The sequence below is a fragment of the Prionailurus viverrinus genome, chromosome E2 (assembly GCF_022837055.1).
Source record: "Prionailurus viverrinus isolate Anna chromosome E2, UM_Priviv_1.0, whole genome shotgun sequence".
Classification (NCBI taxonomy): Eukaryota; Metazoa; Chordata; class Mammalia; order Carnivora; family Felidae; genus Prionailurus; species Prionailurus viverrinus.
Window position 1 is genome coordinate 28,401,415 of NC_062575.1, and position 16,082 is coordinate 28,417,496.

At 48.2% G+C, this 16,082-nt stretch overlaps 1 protein-coding gene across 2 annotated transcripts in view; it reads left to right on the forward strand.

Annotated features, from left to right (window-relative positions):
* Positions 1-11,558, forward strand: part of CIAPIN1 (cytokine induced apoptosis inhibitor 1) — a 16,975-nt gene extending 5,417 nt beyond the window's left edge. The window contains exons 2-9 of one of the 2 annotated variants that reach the window (XM_047836011.1): positions 322-497; positions 953-1,105; positions 2,561-2,637; positions 4,562-4,730; positions 6,183-6,256; positions 7,142-7,257; positions 10,243-10,324; positions 10,847-11,558. In XM_047836011.1, the coding sequence (XP_047691967.1) occupies positions 341-497; positions 953-1,105; positions 2,561-2,637; positions 4,562-4,730; positions 6,183-6,256; positions 7,142-7,257; positions 10,243-10,324; positions 10,847-10,957 (939 nt within the window). In that variant the 5' untranslated portion in view covers positions 322-340 and the 3' untranslated portion in view covers positions 10,958-11,558. The remainder of the gene's footprint in view (positions 1-321; positions 498-952; positions 1,106-2,560; positions 2,638-4,561; positions 4,731-6,182; positions 6,257-7,141; positions 7,258-10,242; positions 10,325-10,846) is intronic. The other variant, XM_047836013.1, reaches the window with a different exon arrangement.
* Positions 11,559-16,082: the final 4,524 nt, after the last annotated feature.

Here is a 16,082-nt window from a genome sequence, read left to right on the forward strand (position 1 = left end):
CAGAGCATGAACGGGGGAGGGGCAGAGAGCGAGGGAGACACAGAATCCGAAACAGGCTCCAGGCTCTGAGCCATCAGCCCAGAGCCTGACGTGGGGCTCGAACTCACGGACCGCAAGATCATGACCTGGCTGAAGTCGGACGCTTAACCGACTGCGCCACCCAGGCGCCCCTACAGGAAGATATTCTAATGTGGTCAGCATTCCCTGGAGAGAGGTCCGAATTAAGGTGGTGATTCTAATCACATTTGATGGTTCCTCATGGATTAAATGATGCTTTTGTCTCTGCTCCGTCTTGACTTTCCTTTGTCTCGTCATCTATAGGTCCTTCGGCACTGCAGGAATGGCAGATTACGGGGTCTCGGCTGGCCAGTTTGTGGCAGTGATCTGGGATCAGTCATCCCCGGCGAAGGCTCTAAAAGATCTGGTGGAGAAGCTTCGAACGTTAACCGGCGACGAGGGCCAGGTGTCTGTGGAAAACATCAGCCAGCTGTTGCAGTGTGAGTGCCTGCACACATCGTCTTTGCAGGGCGGCAGGGGTTGGTGGGATGCTGCATTTGTGTGGTTCCTCAATGTCCGAGTTGTTTTGGGTGGCAGACAATAGCAGTGGGTGGCCACGCTGCTGTTTTTCAGTTGAGATACAGTGGACTTCAGAGTGTAGTTGATTTGTAGAAGTCTGTTGTTTCTTATTAAATATTCCGCATTTTTTAAGCCACCTTTCTTTTTTACTCCTTTCCCTAAATATAGGAAAGGATACAAAATTAGTAAGACTGAGGGAGAACAGCAGCTTCATTGCCCCTCTTGCTAGTGATGGTGGCCTCGTAACATTTGCTTGAGGGGGTGGTGTTTATTCTTCCAGGGCCAGGCCTACAGCCCACGAGGGGGGCTTGGCAGGGGTTGGCAGATTGCCTCCGGGGCCCAGGTGCTTGCTGAGTAGAGTCTTCCTTCTCTTCAGCTGCCCACAAAGAATCTAGCTTTGACGTTATTTTGTCGGGTGTAATTCCTGGGAGCACCACTCTGCACAGCGCTGAGATTTTGGCCGAGATGGCCCGGATCCTTCGGCCCGGTGGATGTCTCTTTCTGAAAGAGCCAGTAGAGACAGCCGTAGGTAAGGAAATCTTCCTTTGAAAGACTAGAATTTAACAGCGTTCCATCTTTAGGTATGTTTACTGCATCTCTCTGAGTAGGAGGTATCATTTGGAGATCCTTCTCCTTGGTGGTAAATGATTGTACAAATCTGAAGCAGGGCACCTGAAGGAATTGTGACCTTTGATCCGTTCGATAGTAAAATAGAAGGAAACTGCCCATCTGACAATGGCTGGGTCCTTCAACAGGCTGGCTGGTTAAACTGTGGTACGTCCGTACCATGGAAAACTCTGGAGCAACAAAAAGGAATAAGCTCCTCATACGTGCAGCAACTTGGATGACCCTCCAGGGAATCGTGCCGAGTGAGAAAAAACCAGGCTCAGAAGGTTGCATGCTGTGTGCTTCTGTTCATGCAACGTTCTTGAAATAGCAAAGTTATAGCGATGGGGACCACATTGAGGGTTGCCACGGGTTAGGAGCGGGAGGCAGAGGATGTGTGAGGCGGTAAAGGGGTCGTCAGAGGGCTCCTTGTGATGGAGCATCCTGGATCCTCACTGTGGTAGTGCTCCCACAAAGCTGCAAGCGTGGTAAGGTTGCACAGGGCTGCACACACGCAAGCAAGCTCACGTAAAACTGGTGACATCTGGGTAGCGCCGTGGACTCCCGGTGACAATTTCCTGGTCTTCACCGGTGTGCTGTAGTTGTGAGATGTTAGCATGGCGGGGGCGTCTATGGCCATACCACCCTGAATGCACCCGATCTTGTCAGATGTTACCTTGGGGGTGGGGGGAACGAGGCGAACAGCCCTTTTTAAAACAAAGCAAAACAAAACTTATGCACCTATAGTTACTTCAGAATAACAAGTTAGAAAATAATGACTGGAAGTCTGGGAGTGATGAGTGGTCTTGTTGACTCGTGTGAAACTAATGATGGAATCCAGGAGGTAAAAGCCTCTCGTTTTTGCTCCGTGGTGAAGCTGTCAAAACACCGTCCAATTCTGAATTTTTTAACTTTTTCCATCAATATGTGATGACTTAACTTAAAACACAATAAGAGAACGAATGTATTTTGAAATGCGTAGAGGTGTTTGTGCGGACGTATAAATTTGAGACGCAGACCGCAGACGACCAGCATTCTTTGCTGGGAACGTAGAGTTCGGGTGGCTGCACACAGTGTCTGCCAGAAGTGTACAGAGAGAATGTCAGTGCCTTACGTTTCCTCAGCCTCTTTCTCACTGGTTATCCAACATCCCCTGGAAGGTATTTCCAAGAAGCCAAGAGTGAGAAGAAACAGTAACAATGGAAGTACTATATGACACTTAAGAGCACAGGTAAGAGCACTTTGACCAACCAAAAGCATGTGTCAGAATGCCTTCACCATTTCTGTTTTATTGGCTGCTGACCCAAATCGGATGGAGCCTTTATTATTTTCCCTGCTTTGTCCCATGAAGTACTAATTGGGGTTTTCCTCTCGGCAGTTAACAATAGCAAAGTGAGAACGACATCTAAGCTGTGCTCGGCCCTGACTCTTTCTGGTCTCGTGGAAGTGAAAGAGGTATGTTGGTAGACAACGTTCTTTGCTGGGAATTGAAGCCTTGGGCGACCACACCCAGGATCTCTGTGAGTCAGTACAGAGAAACTCAGGGGAGTAACAGCCCTGAAGGTGAGGTGCACAGTGTCGCGTACGCTAGGAAGCAAGCCGGGAAGTGCTTTGTGTCTAAGATACGTGATGCCGCAAAAGACAGAACTTTCTGGAACACCTGTCCTTTGAAGAGACTCAGCTTGCGCCCATGTGGGTTGGGGCGTGTTCCAGTCTCAGTACTGGTGTGGGGGTGGTGGCCACGGTGGCAGGGAGAGCGCAACACAGGTCCCTTAATGGACACAAATCCTAGGCCCAAGAGCGACACAGGCACCGGGACTGTCCTCAGGTATTTGGTGGGAGGCTGGAGCAGGTTGGGGGGTGGGAATGGGAATGCCGTCTCTGATAGTTCAGTAGAAATACTGAGGTTAAATGGAGGTGTTCATATTTTCTACATTCTTTGATGTTGAAGTTTTCTTATATGAGAGGTGAGTGCTATACCATGATCGCTGGTATACCACCTGTTTGCCACATGACCTAGGGCCTTAGTTTCTTTACACCCACTCTTTCTTATTTTTTTCTTAGTTTAGGGTTTCTGTTTTATATTCTAAATAAGATGCTCATCAAAATTCAATTAATACTAAAGCATATAAACATAAAGTGACGTGCAGGCCTTCCTCACGCTTCCCTTCCCAGAGGAAGCCACCAACACATTTTTTGTGTGTGGCTGCTAAGACCTTTTTTATATATTTACGCGTGTGTGTAAGAGAGACTTTTTTTTTTTTAAATTTTATTTTAAGTTTATTTATTTTTGGGACAGAGAGAGACAGAGCATGAACGGGGGAGGGGCAGAGAGAGAGGGAGACACAGAACCGGAAACAGGCTCCAGGCTCCGAGCCATCAGCCCAGAGCCTGACGCGGGGCTCGAACTCACGTACGGCGAGATCGTGACCTGGCTGAAGTCGGACGCTTAACCGACTGCGCCACCCAGGCGCCCCAAGAGAGACTTTTTTAAGTGTAAATAAGGTTGTATATATACATTATTCAGTCACTAGCTTTTCCCCCCACCTTTAAATGTCCTTTTTTTTAATGTTTATTTATTTATTTTGAGAGAGAGAGAGAGAGAGAGAGCGAGAGCGAGCACGAGCAGGGGAGGGGCAGAGAGAGAATCCCAAGCAAGTTCCACACTGTCAGTGCAGAGTCCCATATGGGACTCGATCCCATGAACCCATGAAATCATGACCTGAGCTGAAACCAAGAGTCAGCCACTTAACTGACTGAGCCCCCCAGGCACCCCTAAATATCTTTGACATTTGCCCACCTTCAGTGCATTGCCCCTCATCCTTAATGATGATGTGACAATATTGAGTGCTATGGATGGGCTAAGATTTATTCAACCATTCTGTAGTTGTTGGGCAGAGAGGTGGCATTTCCACATTTTTTTCTACCTTTATCAATCGTCTGCTACTTCTTCCCAAGAAAACATTTCCCTCCTGCATGGTCCTTTTTCTCTAATTCATTTCCACTCTCTTTGTTGTGGGCATGCTTTCCTGCTGTAGGCTGTGATCCTTTTCAACATGTCTGTTCAACATGTCTGATTCATCTTCATAATCATAATCATTACAACCCGCAGAATGACTCGCATAGTGCCTTGTACCTAATAGACAGGTGTCTGGTAAATAATTTAGGGTTGGCTCAAAGTAAGCACACAGACGGAATGACACTCTAGGGGCAGGTCACTGAGAAACCGAATGTGAGGCATGAGGTGACATCTGTCATCTGGTACTACTATATGTTTAGTACACAGAAATGAGTATTTGACGCCTGTATAGGTAGACATAGTACAACGTTATTTTGTGGAAAGAGTGTGGCCTAATGCTTTTGGTGTCTTGAATTCCAGCTGCTGCGGGAACCCTTGAGCCCCGAAGAGGTACAGTCTGTCCAGGAACATCTGGGTTACCAAAGTGACAGCTTGCTCTCTGTGCGCATCACAGGCAAAAAACCCAACTTTGAAGTGGGTTCTTCTAGTCAACTGAAGCTTTCTATTGCCAAGAAGTCTTCTCCTCCAGGTAAGACTGGCCTGAGGACCTTGTTCTGTCCAGGTGGGCCTAGAAGGACATGTGAGACATCGAGCCAGAGATCTGAATAGAGGCAGTGATGTCTCTGGAGGACCACTCCTTCCTTAATTTCAGTCATTTCCTAATGGAAGAATGTTTAATGTACTGTTGTCCTGGGCAGATTCAGATCCACATCTGACATAATGCATAGGTATTACTTAATTCAACCCCTTCTGCACCAGAACACACTGAGGCCTCCAGATTCTAGAGGTCTGAGCATGTGGTTTAGCTTACAAAGTCTTTCCACACCCCAGAACCATGACATTTATTCTCAGAAGATCTCCCACTGGTGGTCATGGCCACTAAGAGTGCCCTGCTCCTCTTCCTGTGTGTCTTTTCCATGCTAGTAAAGTCAGCTTCTCTTACTTTGAGGATCTTAAGCCACTTGTGAACATATTTCTTCTCAGAAAGTTGCACTTGCCCTTTGCCACCCCTTCACCCTTCTGATCACTATTACATGAGGCCCGAATTGAGAGAAATTGTCCCAGCTGTGAAATATGCGAAAATTTACAGGTACGTTCACACTGCTCTGCTTTGACTGGCCAGCCAAAATCTTTTAAGAAATCCTCTGGAATCCCAGCCTTCGGAGTCATGGTTCCAGAATGGGTAGGGACGGCTTCGATGAGCGGTTTGCCTTGCGGAAGGCCTGAGCATTCAGCTGCACAGTGATCTGTGGAGATGCACTTAGCCCCAAGGCCCATCTGAGGACCTGCCCACAGACTCGGGGCTCCGCTCTTTCAGGGCCTTCCTTGCACCCCACCCCTGACCCAGATAGAGCCGGGAGGTGTGAGGCTTGTGTCTGCAGCTGGTTTGTGTTACACCACCGCCACCGGCTCTGGAGCCGATTTTCTTGTACGTGACAGGTTCACGTGAGTCAGAAGCTTTGCTATTTATGATGGTTTTTGGCAACTTTCTCTCTGATCTTCAGATCTCCCTGCAGTAGGTGTAGGGAGTACGATTAGCCCCAGGTTCTAGGGGTGGAAATGAAGATAAGGACACAGCAACATGGAGTGAAGTCAGAAGCATTGGACAGACTCCTGTTTGTGGCTCTTTACTGTAAAAGTGGCCTAAATGTGGGAACCAGCTTCCTCACCTATAAAATTAGGACACCACATACTTAGCTTGTAAGATTCTTACCAGGATTTAATTAGGTAGCATATATGAAATACTTACCATAGTATCTGACACAAAGCAAGTGCTTAGCAAATGATGGCTTCTGTCACTGCAAAGCGATCGGCCCCAGGCCGTGCCTTCGCTAAGTGGTAGAGCTGGGCCTCGGACCCAAGTCTTTTGACTCCCAGTCCAGCGTCCCCTCCCAGAGTCTCAGTAGAAGGCTCACGTATGCCTGTGGTTTGTCTCTGGCTGCTTTTATGGAGCTCTTTTTCTTTTGTGGGTTGGACTCAGTGAAGCCTGCCGTGGACCCTGCAGCGGCCAAGCTCTGGACCCTCTCAGCCAACGACATGGAGGACGAGAGCGTGGTGAGCGGGCGCTGTGGGCACTGCGGGCTCTGCGCTGCTTTCTTGTAGGCCTTGCTGCGGGTATGAGTGGTTGTCATTGGGAGTGGCCTCTCCGGACTTGCAGCCGTAAAGCCCAGCACTGCGGCTGTGCCTGTCACTGCCATTTTTGATTCAGGAGGGAACTCCGAATTGGTGGCATTTTACATTTCTTTTTCGGCATCTCTTTTCCTCACAGGTTTTCTTGTTCTCACTTCATGTGATATGTTAAAGATTCTTGTGGGCATGCGTGAACCTGAAAAAAGTTTGTCAGCTTTATTTTATTGGCTCCTTTGTCTGGGCAAGTCACTGAACGCTCACTGTCTTAAGAGCAACACTTTCCCATCTTTGATCAGTACTGTCTATAGTAAAGTTCTTTATTTCTGCCACCGTTGAAATTCTGGAGATAGCAGGATGGGCTACGGTTCATGCCCCTGTAGAGCTTACAGATGAATTGTCCACACATTTTATCAAAGAATTGCACACATGTATGTATCGTTATTTGTCTTTTTCTCGGGAATGATATAAAACATATTTCATTCCCTTTTTCACATGACAGCCCTTCATATATTTGAATAAATATAACACTTTTCTTTTTGTTCTTCCTGCTCCCTCCCTACATACACACGCACTCACATTCTCTGCACATTGTAAATTACTTCCCAGTCCCCTCACAACCGAATGCATCTTCTGTGGACATAGTTTAGATCCCTCCAGTGGTCAGCTGGAGTGTGATGATCAGCCCAGAATAGGGCAGTGGAGACCCTCTTTACGTGGACCCTATAAACCCACTGCCACCACAACCCTTTTTTCAGCCTTCTGTTAGCAGAGATCGTGACCGTGTCACTAACTTCTTCGAACACTCTCCAGGATCTCATCGACTCCGATGAGCTGCTGGATCCAGAAGATTTTAAGAAGCCGGATCCAGCTTCCCTGCGGGCTCCTTCATGTGGAGAAGGGAAAAAGAGGAAGGCCTGCAAAAATTGGTGAGTGCTGGCAGAAGCAGGGTCTGCCGGGCTGCTTCTAGTGGCTTCTTGAGTCTCAAGGAATCGGAATACTTGACTGTTGTTAAAATATATATTTTATAGTGAAATCTATCCTATATACAGAGGACTTTTTTAATCAGGTACACTTTAAACAGTAATGAAACGAACACCTGTGTACTGATTACCCAGGTGAAGAATCGGAAACATGACTAGTATCTCAGAAGTCCACTCGACAGGCTCCCTCAGCTGCGTCTTGCTCCCTCTTGTCACAAATTACCATTCTCCCAAGTTTATGTTAATCATTCTTGGCTTATTTGATAGTTTACCACCTAGTGCGAAGCTCCAAATAATACATTCTTCAGTCGTGAAGACCTGAGTAGTAAGCCCACCCCCGATGAGGCAAGGACAGGTCAATATTCCACATCTATGAAGTCTCCCGGTGAAAGATAAGATCTGCAGTCTCGTCTGGACTGGGTCCCTTCCACGGGAGTCGGTAGAAAGAGTCACGAGGGAGTTCTCGGAAACCAAGGGCCTGGCACAGGGAGAGCGCTGGCAGGGCCGCAGAGTGACGCAGTGACTGGCGACCAGCAGAAGTGTGGTCAGAGGGAGGGACTGCTCTACGTGTTCTGATCCAAACCCGCCGGGACCAGAGCTCTCCTGTGCGGAGCAACCATGGCAGAACACACGTGTCCTCGGCAAAGCCTCCGGGTGTGGGGGGAGGGCACGCTGAGTGTCGCCCGCACACGGTCAACATAAGCCAAGGCCCTGGGCTGGCTTGCCCACCCTCGGGTAAAAGAGTGGCCTGATGGCAGCTTGGTTGGTGACAGTGGCAGCCTTCAGCGTGTCTGTCTCTCGTGCCCCTGCCCCATGCACACGTGTGACCTTGTCCCCAGCAGTGCGGAAATCTTGGGAGTCCCCTTCACTGTTCCCCTGAGGGTTCCCTTCCGTCTGCCTTACGTTAGCTTTTCCGTGTTTTTATCCCTTGCTTCTTTCTTGGTTTTCTCATTTCTCTTGGTAGAGCCCATTCTCTAATAGTTTTTTTTAGAAAAGCTACTTGAGAGGTAAATTTTGTTTTGCACACTTTGTGTGGCTAAAAATGCCTTTTTTCTGTTCTCATACATGATTGCTAATTTAGGTATGGAAATCTAGATTGGAAATAATTTTCTTACATCATTTTGAGGACATTTCTGTGAAGAGGTATCTGGGGCCATTCAGTTTCTTGATCTTTCTGTAAGACCTCTTTTTCCATTTTGGAAGTTTGTAGAATTGTCTTTATCCCCAGTATCATTTTGCAATATGTCTTGAAGAGGGGTCTGTTCACATCTCTTGCACTAGCCACTCGATACACCTTTTCAGTCTAGAAGCCACGTCCATAGCTTGGGAAATGTTCTTTAATTTTGTATACCATTTTTGTCTTCTCCCTTTGTTTTCTCTGTGACCTGTTACTCAAGATGTTGGATCCCTTTAATAGTCCTGTAAATTTTTTTCTTTCACATTTTCTTTATGCTTTACTTTCTGGGAAATTCTGCAGGTTTATCCTCTACACCTTTTGTTAAGTTATTTTATTTCTATCATGGTTACGTTTTTTTAATATTTATTTTTGAGAGAGCATGAGCACACATGTGTGCACGTGGGGGAGGGGCAGGGGGAGAGAGGATCCCAAGCAGGCTCCTCACTGTTAGCGGAGAGCCTGACACAGGGCTCGATCCCACAAACCATGAGGTCATGACCTGAGCCAAAACCGAGAGTCAGAAGCTTTACTGACTGACCCACCCAGGGTGCCCCTCTACCACCATGTTTTTAATTTCTAAGATTCCATTTTTGTTTTGACTTCTTTTTTTTTTTTTTTTTTTTTTTTAGCACAGTGTCCTATTTTTATTTTGTGGGTGTGATCTCTTCTCTTTTTTCCCGAGGTTAGTGATAGTTCTTTGTAGGTTTTTTCCTCCCTGCATAGTCTCTGTTTCTTCCAAGTTGCCTTTTTTTTTTTTTTTTAGCTTGGTCTCTCACTTCGAGGTAGAGGCCTTCTACCTCCCACGAATCTTGGTTGTCTCCAAGATAAGAGTGGAGGACAGAAAGCTCCCTGGGAGCCCTGAGCTCAGCGGGGAGTTTGTTGGCTGTGCTTTAGTGACAGGAGCCAGGGTGGGCTTGTGGGGGACTCGGCCAAGTCAGTATCTCTGGGTCTTTCCCTTTGGGGTATTAGAATTCGCAGAGAAGGAAGGGCCTTTCTGGTGCAGGCAGTTCCTTTGGAGGGTTTGGGGTGTGATGTGGGTTGGGGGTCGGCCACCTATGTGGTGTTGGCTTCCTCACTGCCTGCTCAGAGTTCAGCTCCCCTCAGTCAGAGTCACTTCTTCCCCTCCTGCTTTGCAGCACCTGGCACCGCATTGCTGCTGTCCCCTTTCCCGTAGCCCCTGTCATTGGGGGGTTATGTGTTCACTCCAGTTTTGGTGGGACCTTGAGGGAAAGTAAAGTAGAGGCATGAGTTCAATCTGTCCTCTTAACCTGGAAAACGCTGGTCTTAGTATTTTTGCATTTGTTTCATGGACGGAAAGGGTGGTAAAAAGTTAAATGGTGGCGTGTGGGCTTGCTGAGTCATCGGTGTTTTTTTTTTTTTTAAGTGTGAAAGTTGCCAGCATTCACAAATCAGGAGATTTCAAGTAAAAATCCAGTTTGTTTGTTTTTTCTGTTTGTCCTTAGCTTTGGAAAATGTGCCAACACTGTCTGCTTCTCCCCAGTGTGTTAATCGGCCGAAGCTGAGTAGTGGCCGGCCTGTGTAGACACGCCTTTTCCCTCGGGGCCACCCGCTCCCCACCACTCTGTCTCCCTAAACGGCCTCACACTTACATCATCAGCCTGGCCCTGTGGGCGTGTGCGTTAAGACATCCTGGTGTAAAGAGAAAAGTGTGAGGGCGGGCTTGGGCTCTGCCAAGGATTTGGAGCCCCTGGGTGGTGGCTCGTCTCACTCACAAGCTACTGATGTCCCCCCAGCACCTGTGGCCTCGCAGAAGAACTGGAAAGAGAGAAGTCAAAGGAACAGGCGAGCTCCCAGCCCAAGTCGGCTTGTGGAAACGTAAATATCTGGATCTTTACTCAGTATTCACAAAACCCCCAGTGGTATTGGGCATCATCCTAAACCCAGCACAGACTAGCTCCCGCTCTCACTTCCTGCCCAGATATCTAATTAGGCAAATACGTGAGAACGTGTGTGCAGGAGAGAGGTCATCGTCTGAGACTGGGCCGGCATGCCCGCACCCTGGGGGGAGCTCTTGTCATTTCTCGGTTTGGGCCCCGTTCTTCCCACTTCGTCGTGGCCAGATGCTCTTCAGCCATGTGGCTGAGCTTGGCTATGATTTGAACTGCTGAGAATATAGAAATACGGCCTCTAAGGAACTTCTCCAGACCGCTGATTTTCGTAAAACCGGAGATCTTAAATAGTCTTGGTATCTGGATCTCAGTCGGACCTACATATGCACCGGCCGTTCCCATCGGGCCTCTATGGCCATGTCAGGAAACGAGGGATCCCTTTCTTGCCCATGAATCTGGGACACGCTGACCCTCCACTTCCCCGTATGACTGTCTCTTCCCTCAACAGTGCTACCTGGGCGATGCCTTCCGCTGTGCCAGCTGCCCCTACCTTGGGATGCCGGCCTTCAAACCTGGGGAGCAGGTACTCCTGAGCGCCAGCAATCTCAGTGACGCCTAGGAGGGGCCGCCGTGGCGCACCTCTGCTCCTCGGCCAGCTCCTGCCCCTCGAGTCCCACCGCCGTGGTTCCTCCCACCTCCTCTGGATGTGCTCACTCTCTGCGCGAACTCCGATTGCAGGGGGTGCTGGGTAAACAGTGCAAAGCTGGCTGTGGGGTGCAGTGGGGTGCAGCGCTGCTATGTATCCAAAGACCAAGGTTAATGGGGCCTGGTTACTCTGAGTCAGGGGACCTCTTTCTCCACCTAGTGTGAGGGAACGGGAGTGCGTCCTGAGGAGGCCCCTCTCCTGATGTCACAGTGCTGACCTCACACTCAGAGTATTAACGCTCTGTGACGGAGGCCCTGCCCCGATTCTAAGCTCAGCAATAGTGCCACTGCCTGTCTTCCAGAGCTGGTGGTTTACTCAACCTGCAGTTGTTGGTGACAGGAGTCAAGTGTCTCATGACCTCAGGGCACCAAAGGAATCACCCATTGGTTGCTGTGATCATATTCAGTGTCCCTCTGTCCTTTTATCCCCACCCCACCCCATCCCTGTTTTACTGTATCGTACCTGTCCTGTGGTTTCTGTTACTCTACAGTCATTAAAGTTGTGTACTTCTGCATATTGGTTGTGGAGAGGGGTATGTTTGTGTGTGTGAGGTCTGACACAGCCATCTGAGCTCAACTTGGACCACAAAACTTTCTTTTTTGGAGAGACTTAGTATCACACAGTGGGGCCAGTCCTACATTTAAGGATCAGGCCTCTCTGCGTCTACTTTGGAAGAGGCCAGGGTGGTAAGAATTTAGAAGAAGGACAGAAATCTGAATCAACAATAAATCTCTCTGACCAGGAGATCTTTCATTCTCTTTGTTACACAGACTTGGAATTAATCTTGGCAAAAAGTTGGAGACTATGGACTTAAGAGAACAGGATTTGGAGGGTCCTTGGCAGGCTCAGTTGGTAGAACATGTGACTCTTGATCTCAGGGTTGCGAGTTTGAGCCCCATGATGGGCATAGAGATTACTTAAAAAAAAAAAAAAGAAAAAAAAGAGAGAGAGAGAGAGACCAGGACTTACATATTTTATCAGTAAATGCAAATGTTCATTGGTGTTTGTCCTTGAAACTGCACTGCATTCTCTGAGTCTGCTTTTGTTTATCCTGGTCCCTGCTGGTGGATTTTATGGGTGTGGCTAAGTTCTAGTTTGACTCCACTCCAAAGCCCCTGTGGTAGGTAGGCTCCTAAGATGACCCCAGCCCCCTTGTATGATCCCCGGTCCCTGAGTTTAAGGAGGACCTGTGAGTATGATGGGACATCACTGCTGTGATTAGGCTACGTCACGTGGTGAAAGCGAAAGGATTTGGCAGATGTCATTCAAGTGCCTAATGGACCTTCAGTTAAAAGGGAGCTTACCCTGAGTGGGCTGCCTTAATCAGGTGGTCCTTTAAAAGAACTAGAGAACCAAGAGTTTCTCGTGCTGGCCTTCTAAAGCTGCCATGTGGAGAGAAGGCCCTTGCAGGGCGTCTGGGAGCCAAGAGCAGACCCTGCTGGCTGGCAAGGAGAAGGGGGCCTTCACCCCTACGGCCGGTGAGACCCCGGGCAGGGGCCTGGCCTCACTGTGCCTGCAGTCCTGACCCACAAAATCTGCAGCGGTAAATGTGTATGGTCTTGAGCCCCTAGATTCGTGGTAGTTTGTTATGCCACAACAGTAAACTAATTCAGCCCCAGACAAGATTTCATGTTAATATTTATTGAGAATGGCTGGGATGCTGTTAGTTGCTTCTGTTGCAGTTGTCAAGATGAAGGACAAAAAAACTCTAACCTTCAGGTCGAGGACACGAGATTCTGAACCAAATAGAGTCTCGGGACGGATCTAGCAGAGCTCTGGGCAAATGCCACTGGCGCTTGCTGACGTGACGCTTGTTTTGCGTTTCCGTCGCTGCTGGCAAGAAGGATGACCCTGTCTCCTGTCTGCTACACTTGGCATAGTGAAGGGTCCCATGTGGGCAGCTGTGGGAGGGCTCAGGGTTGGGGCCAGCGGGCTGGAGAGAGGCCTTGCCGGTCTGCAGCACACATCTGGCCGTTGGGGCTGGGGCAGATTCAACACAGTGAGCAGACACGGGGGACACTGCTGGTCCTCACGCCTTGTGACCCGGGAAGACCGCAGGTCTCAGGGGAGGTTTTATTTTATTTATTTAATTTTTGAAGTTTATTTATTTATTTTGAGAGAGACAGACACAGTGTGAGTGGGGGAGGGGCAGAGAGCGAGGGGGAGAGAGAATTCCAAGCAGGCTCTGCACTGCCAGGGCAGAGCCCGACTTGGGGCTCAAACCCATGAAGCCATGAGATCATGACCTGAGCCGAAACCAAGTCGGGTCGCTCAACTGACTGAGCCACCCAGGCGCCCCTCAGGAGAGGTTTTAGAGCGCTAAACAGTCTCAGATGTCACTAACTATAACCTCCATTTACATTTGAGAACACTGGGTGTGACAGAAAATGGCCTGCCTCCGGCTGAGGACCTTTACCAGTAGAGGCGCCCGATGCCCTTGACCATTCTGAGTCAGTCATGAGTCTGAGATGGGGCTGAGAAATCTTAATCTTTTTTGTGTGTAAACTCTATCAGGTCTTTTAGTTAAAATTTCACCCTCTCCCTGAAGTCACTCTAAAGCACTAAGTGGGATGGACAGCCGAGCAAACCACACCTTCCTTGATTATAACGAGGTTCAAGCACGCAGGCAGGCAGTGGGGCTGAGGGAAGAAGCGTACAGGGAACCTTGTGAGCAGGAGGCACCGGTTGTTGGGCAGGAGAAGAGAGGCTTTGCTCTGTGACCGTCTTACAGCCTCCTGTCTGCTGGTCAGGGAGAGGTGGGCTACACATGGAACCATTACCAAGGATTGGTGAAGTTGCGGCCAGGTGGGATTCTTACACGCTGCCGATGGGATTGGTTTGGACAATTACACCCTACAGTGTCGATTTCAACTCTGGCTGTGTGTTAGAATCACTTGGGTAGCTTCAAAAAACCAAGAAAAACACCTATGCTGGAAGCCCTCCTTGCCAAGGACCAATTAAGTCCATCTTTTAGGATAGGACTTAGGGTGTGCGCATACATGCAGAACTTTCCCAGGCAATCAATTCTGAAATGCACCCAGGATTGAGAACCACTGCCCTGGAGCAACTCTTTACACGTGCACCAGAAGACAAGCTAACCAATGCAGCACTATTTGTAATAACTGGAACCTGGAAGTAGCCCAAATGGCCTTTAACAAGAGGATAGATGAATGAGTCGTGGTGAGAAAGGAGGAGGGGTAGTTGTGCACACCAGCGTGGAAGAGTCTCACACCACACAGAGCCATAAGAGCAAGTCACAGGAGAGTGTGCGGATGAAAAACCTCGCCTCTCCTATAAAGCGTGGAGTTTGAAAACATACAGCATGCATCAGCGTTAGAGATACATATCATATGTATATTGTGTATACACACACGTATGTGACAAACTAAAGAAAATCAAGGAGAGGGGCGCCTGAGTGGCTCAGTCCATTAAATATCCGACGTCAGCTCAGGTCATGATCTCTCAGTGCATGAGTTCCAGCCTCGTGTCAGGCTCTATGCTGACGGTGCAGAGCCTGCTTGGGATTCTCTCTCTCTCTCTCTCTCTCTCTCTCTCTCTCTCTCTCTCCCTCCCTCTCTCTCTCTGCCCCTCCCCCACTGGCACTTTCTCAAAATAAATAAATTTTTTTAAAAATGGAGGATGATAAACACAAAATTCAAAAACATAATTGTCTCTGGAGGTCGATGGGAAGATGGTAAGAGGAAATGGGTCTTCTAAGCAGAAGGAAGATTCTATTTAGCTGGAGGGTGGGTGTACAGGTGCTCATTCTATTATTGGTTTGTATACCTTACATATACATTAACTATTTTGTATTTATAAGAAATTTCATTAAAAAAAAAAAACCTAGGAAAATCCATCCATAAAACCCTTGGTCTTCAGGAAAATGCCCGCCAGCCCAGAACACAGTCCCGCACTTCTCTGACATGAACCTCCGGGAAATCTTTTGGCCCAGTTAAAATTTCATTCAAAATTGTAAAAGTGGAACTGACACCAGTCATAAGAATAACAAAGCAGATGAGTGTTGTCTGTGACCAAAAACACTGCTGCAAATCACACAAATGTACAAAGTGCGGGACAGGGATACAAGAGCTGAGAACTGATTAATAAGGCATGAGGAGAAAGAGAGGGATTCCTGTGATGGAAACCTGAAATAGAGTTGAGGCAAGGCATGAAGAAATCTAAAACCCCAAAGATGAAGTCGATGTGAGAGGGAGAGCTAGGAGGAATGGATAATGCTAAAAACGGGCGGTGAGGACAGGGGTAAGAAAACGAAGCAGGGGCACCTGGGTGGCTCAGTCACTTGAGCTTCCAACTCTTGATTTTGGCTCAGGTCATGATCCCAGTGTCATGGGATCGAGTCTCACATCGGGCTCTGAGAAAACCAAAACGAAGTGTAAATGAGAGAATCAGCTAGAAAATGATTTAGTCACAGAAGGTAAAAGAAACACAGCATCTCAGAATAATCACTTAGAGACAACTCAAGAGGGGCGCCTGGGTGGCTCAGTTGGTTAAGTGTCTGACTTCGGCTCAGGCCATGATCTCACTGTTCTTGAGTTTGAGCTCCGTGTCGGGCTCTGTGCTGACAGCTCAGAGCCTGGAGTCTGCTTTGGATTCTCTCTCTCTGCCCCGCCCCCACTTATGCTCTGTCTCTCTCTCTCTCTCTCTCTCTCAAAAATAAACATTAGGGGCACCTGGGTGGCTCAGTCGGTTAAGCGGCCAACTTCGGCTCAGGTCATGATCTCGCGGTCCGTGAGTTCGAGCCCCACGTCGGGCTCTGTGCTGACAGCTCAGAGCCTGGGGCCTGTTTCAGATTCTGTGTCTCCCTCTCTCTCTGACCCTCCCCTCTTCATGCTCTGTCTCTCTCTGTCTCAAAAAAATAAATAAACGTTAAAAAAATAAAAAAATCAACATTAAACATTTTTTTAAAAAGATACAATTCAAGGAATTTTCCAGAAATAAAGCAAGAGTGGATCTACACATTGAAGGAAAAAGTGGTACAGAACGTTCAATACTAAAGATAACGGTTTTCCTAGGTGCG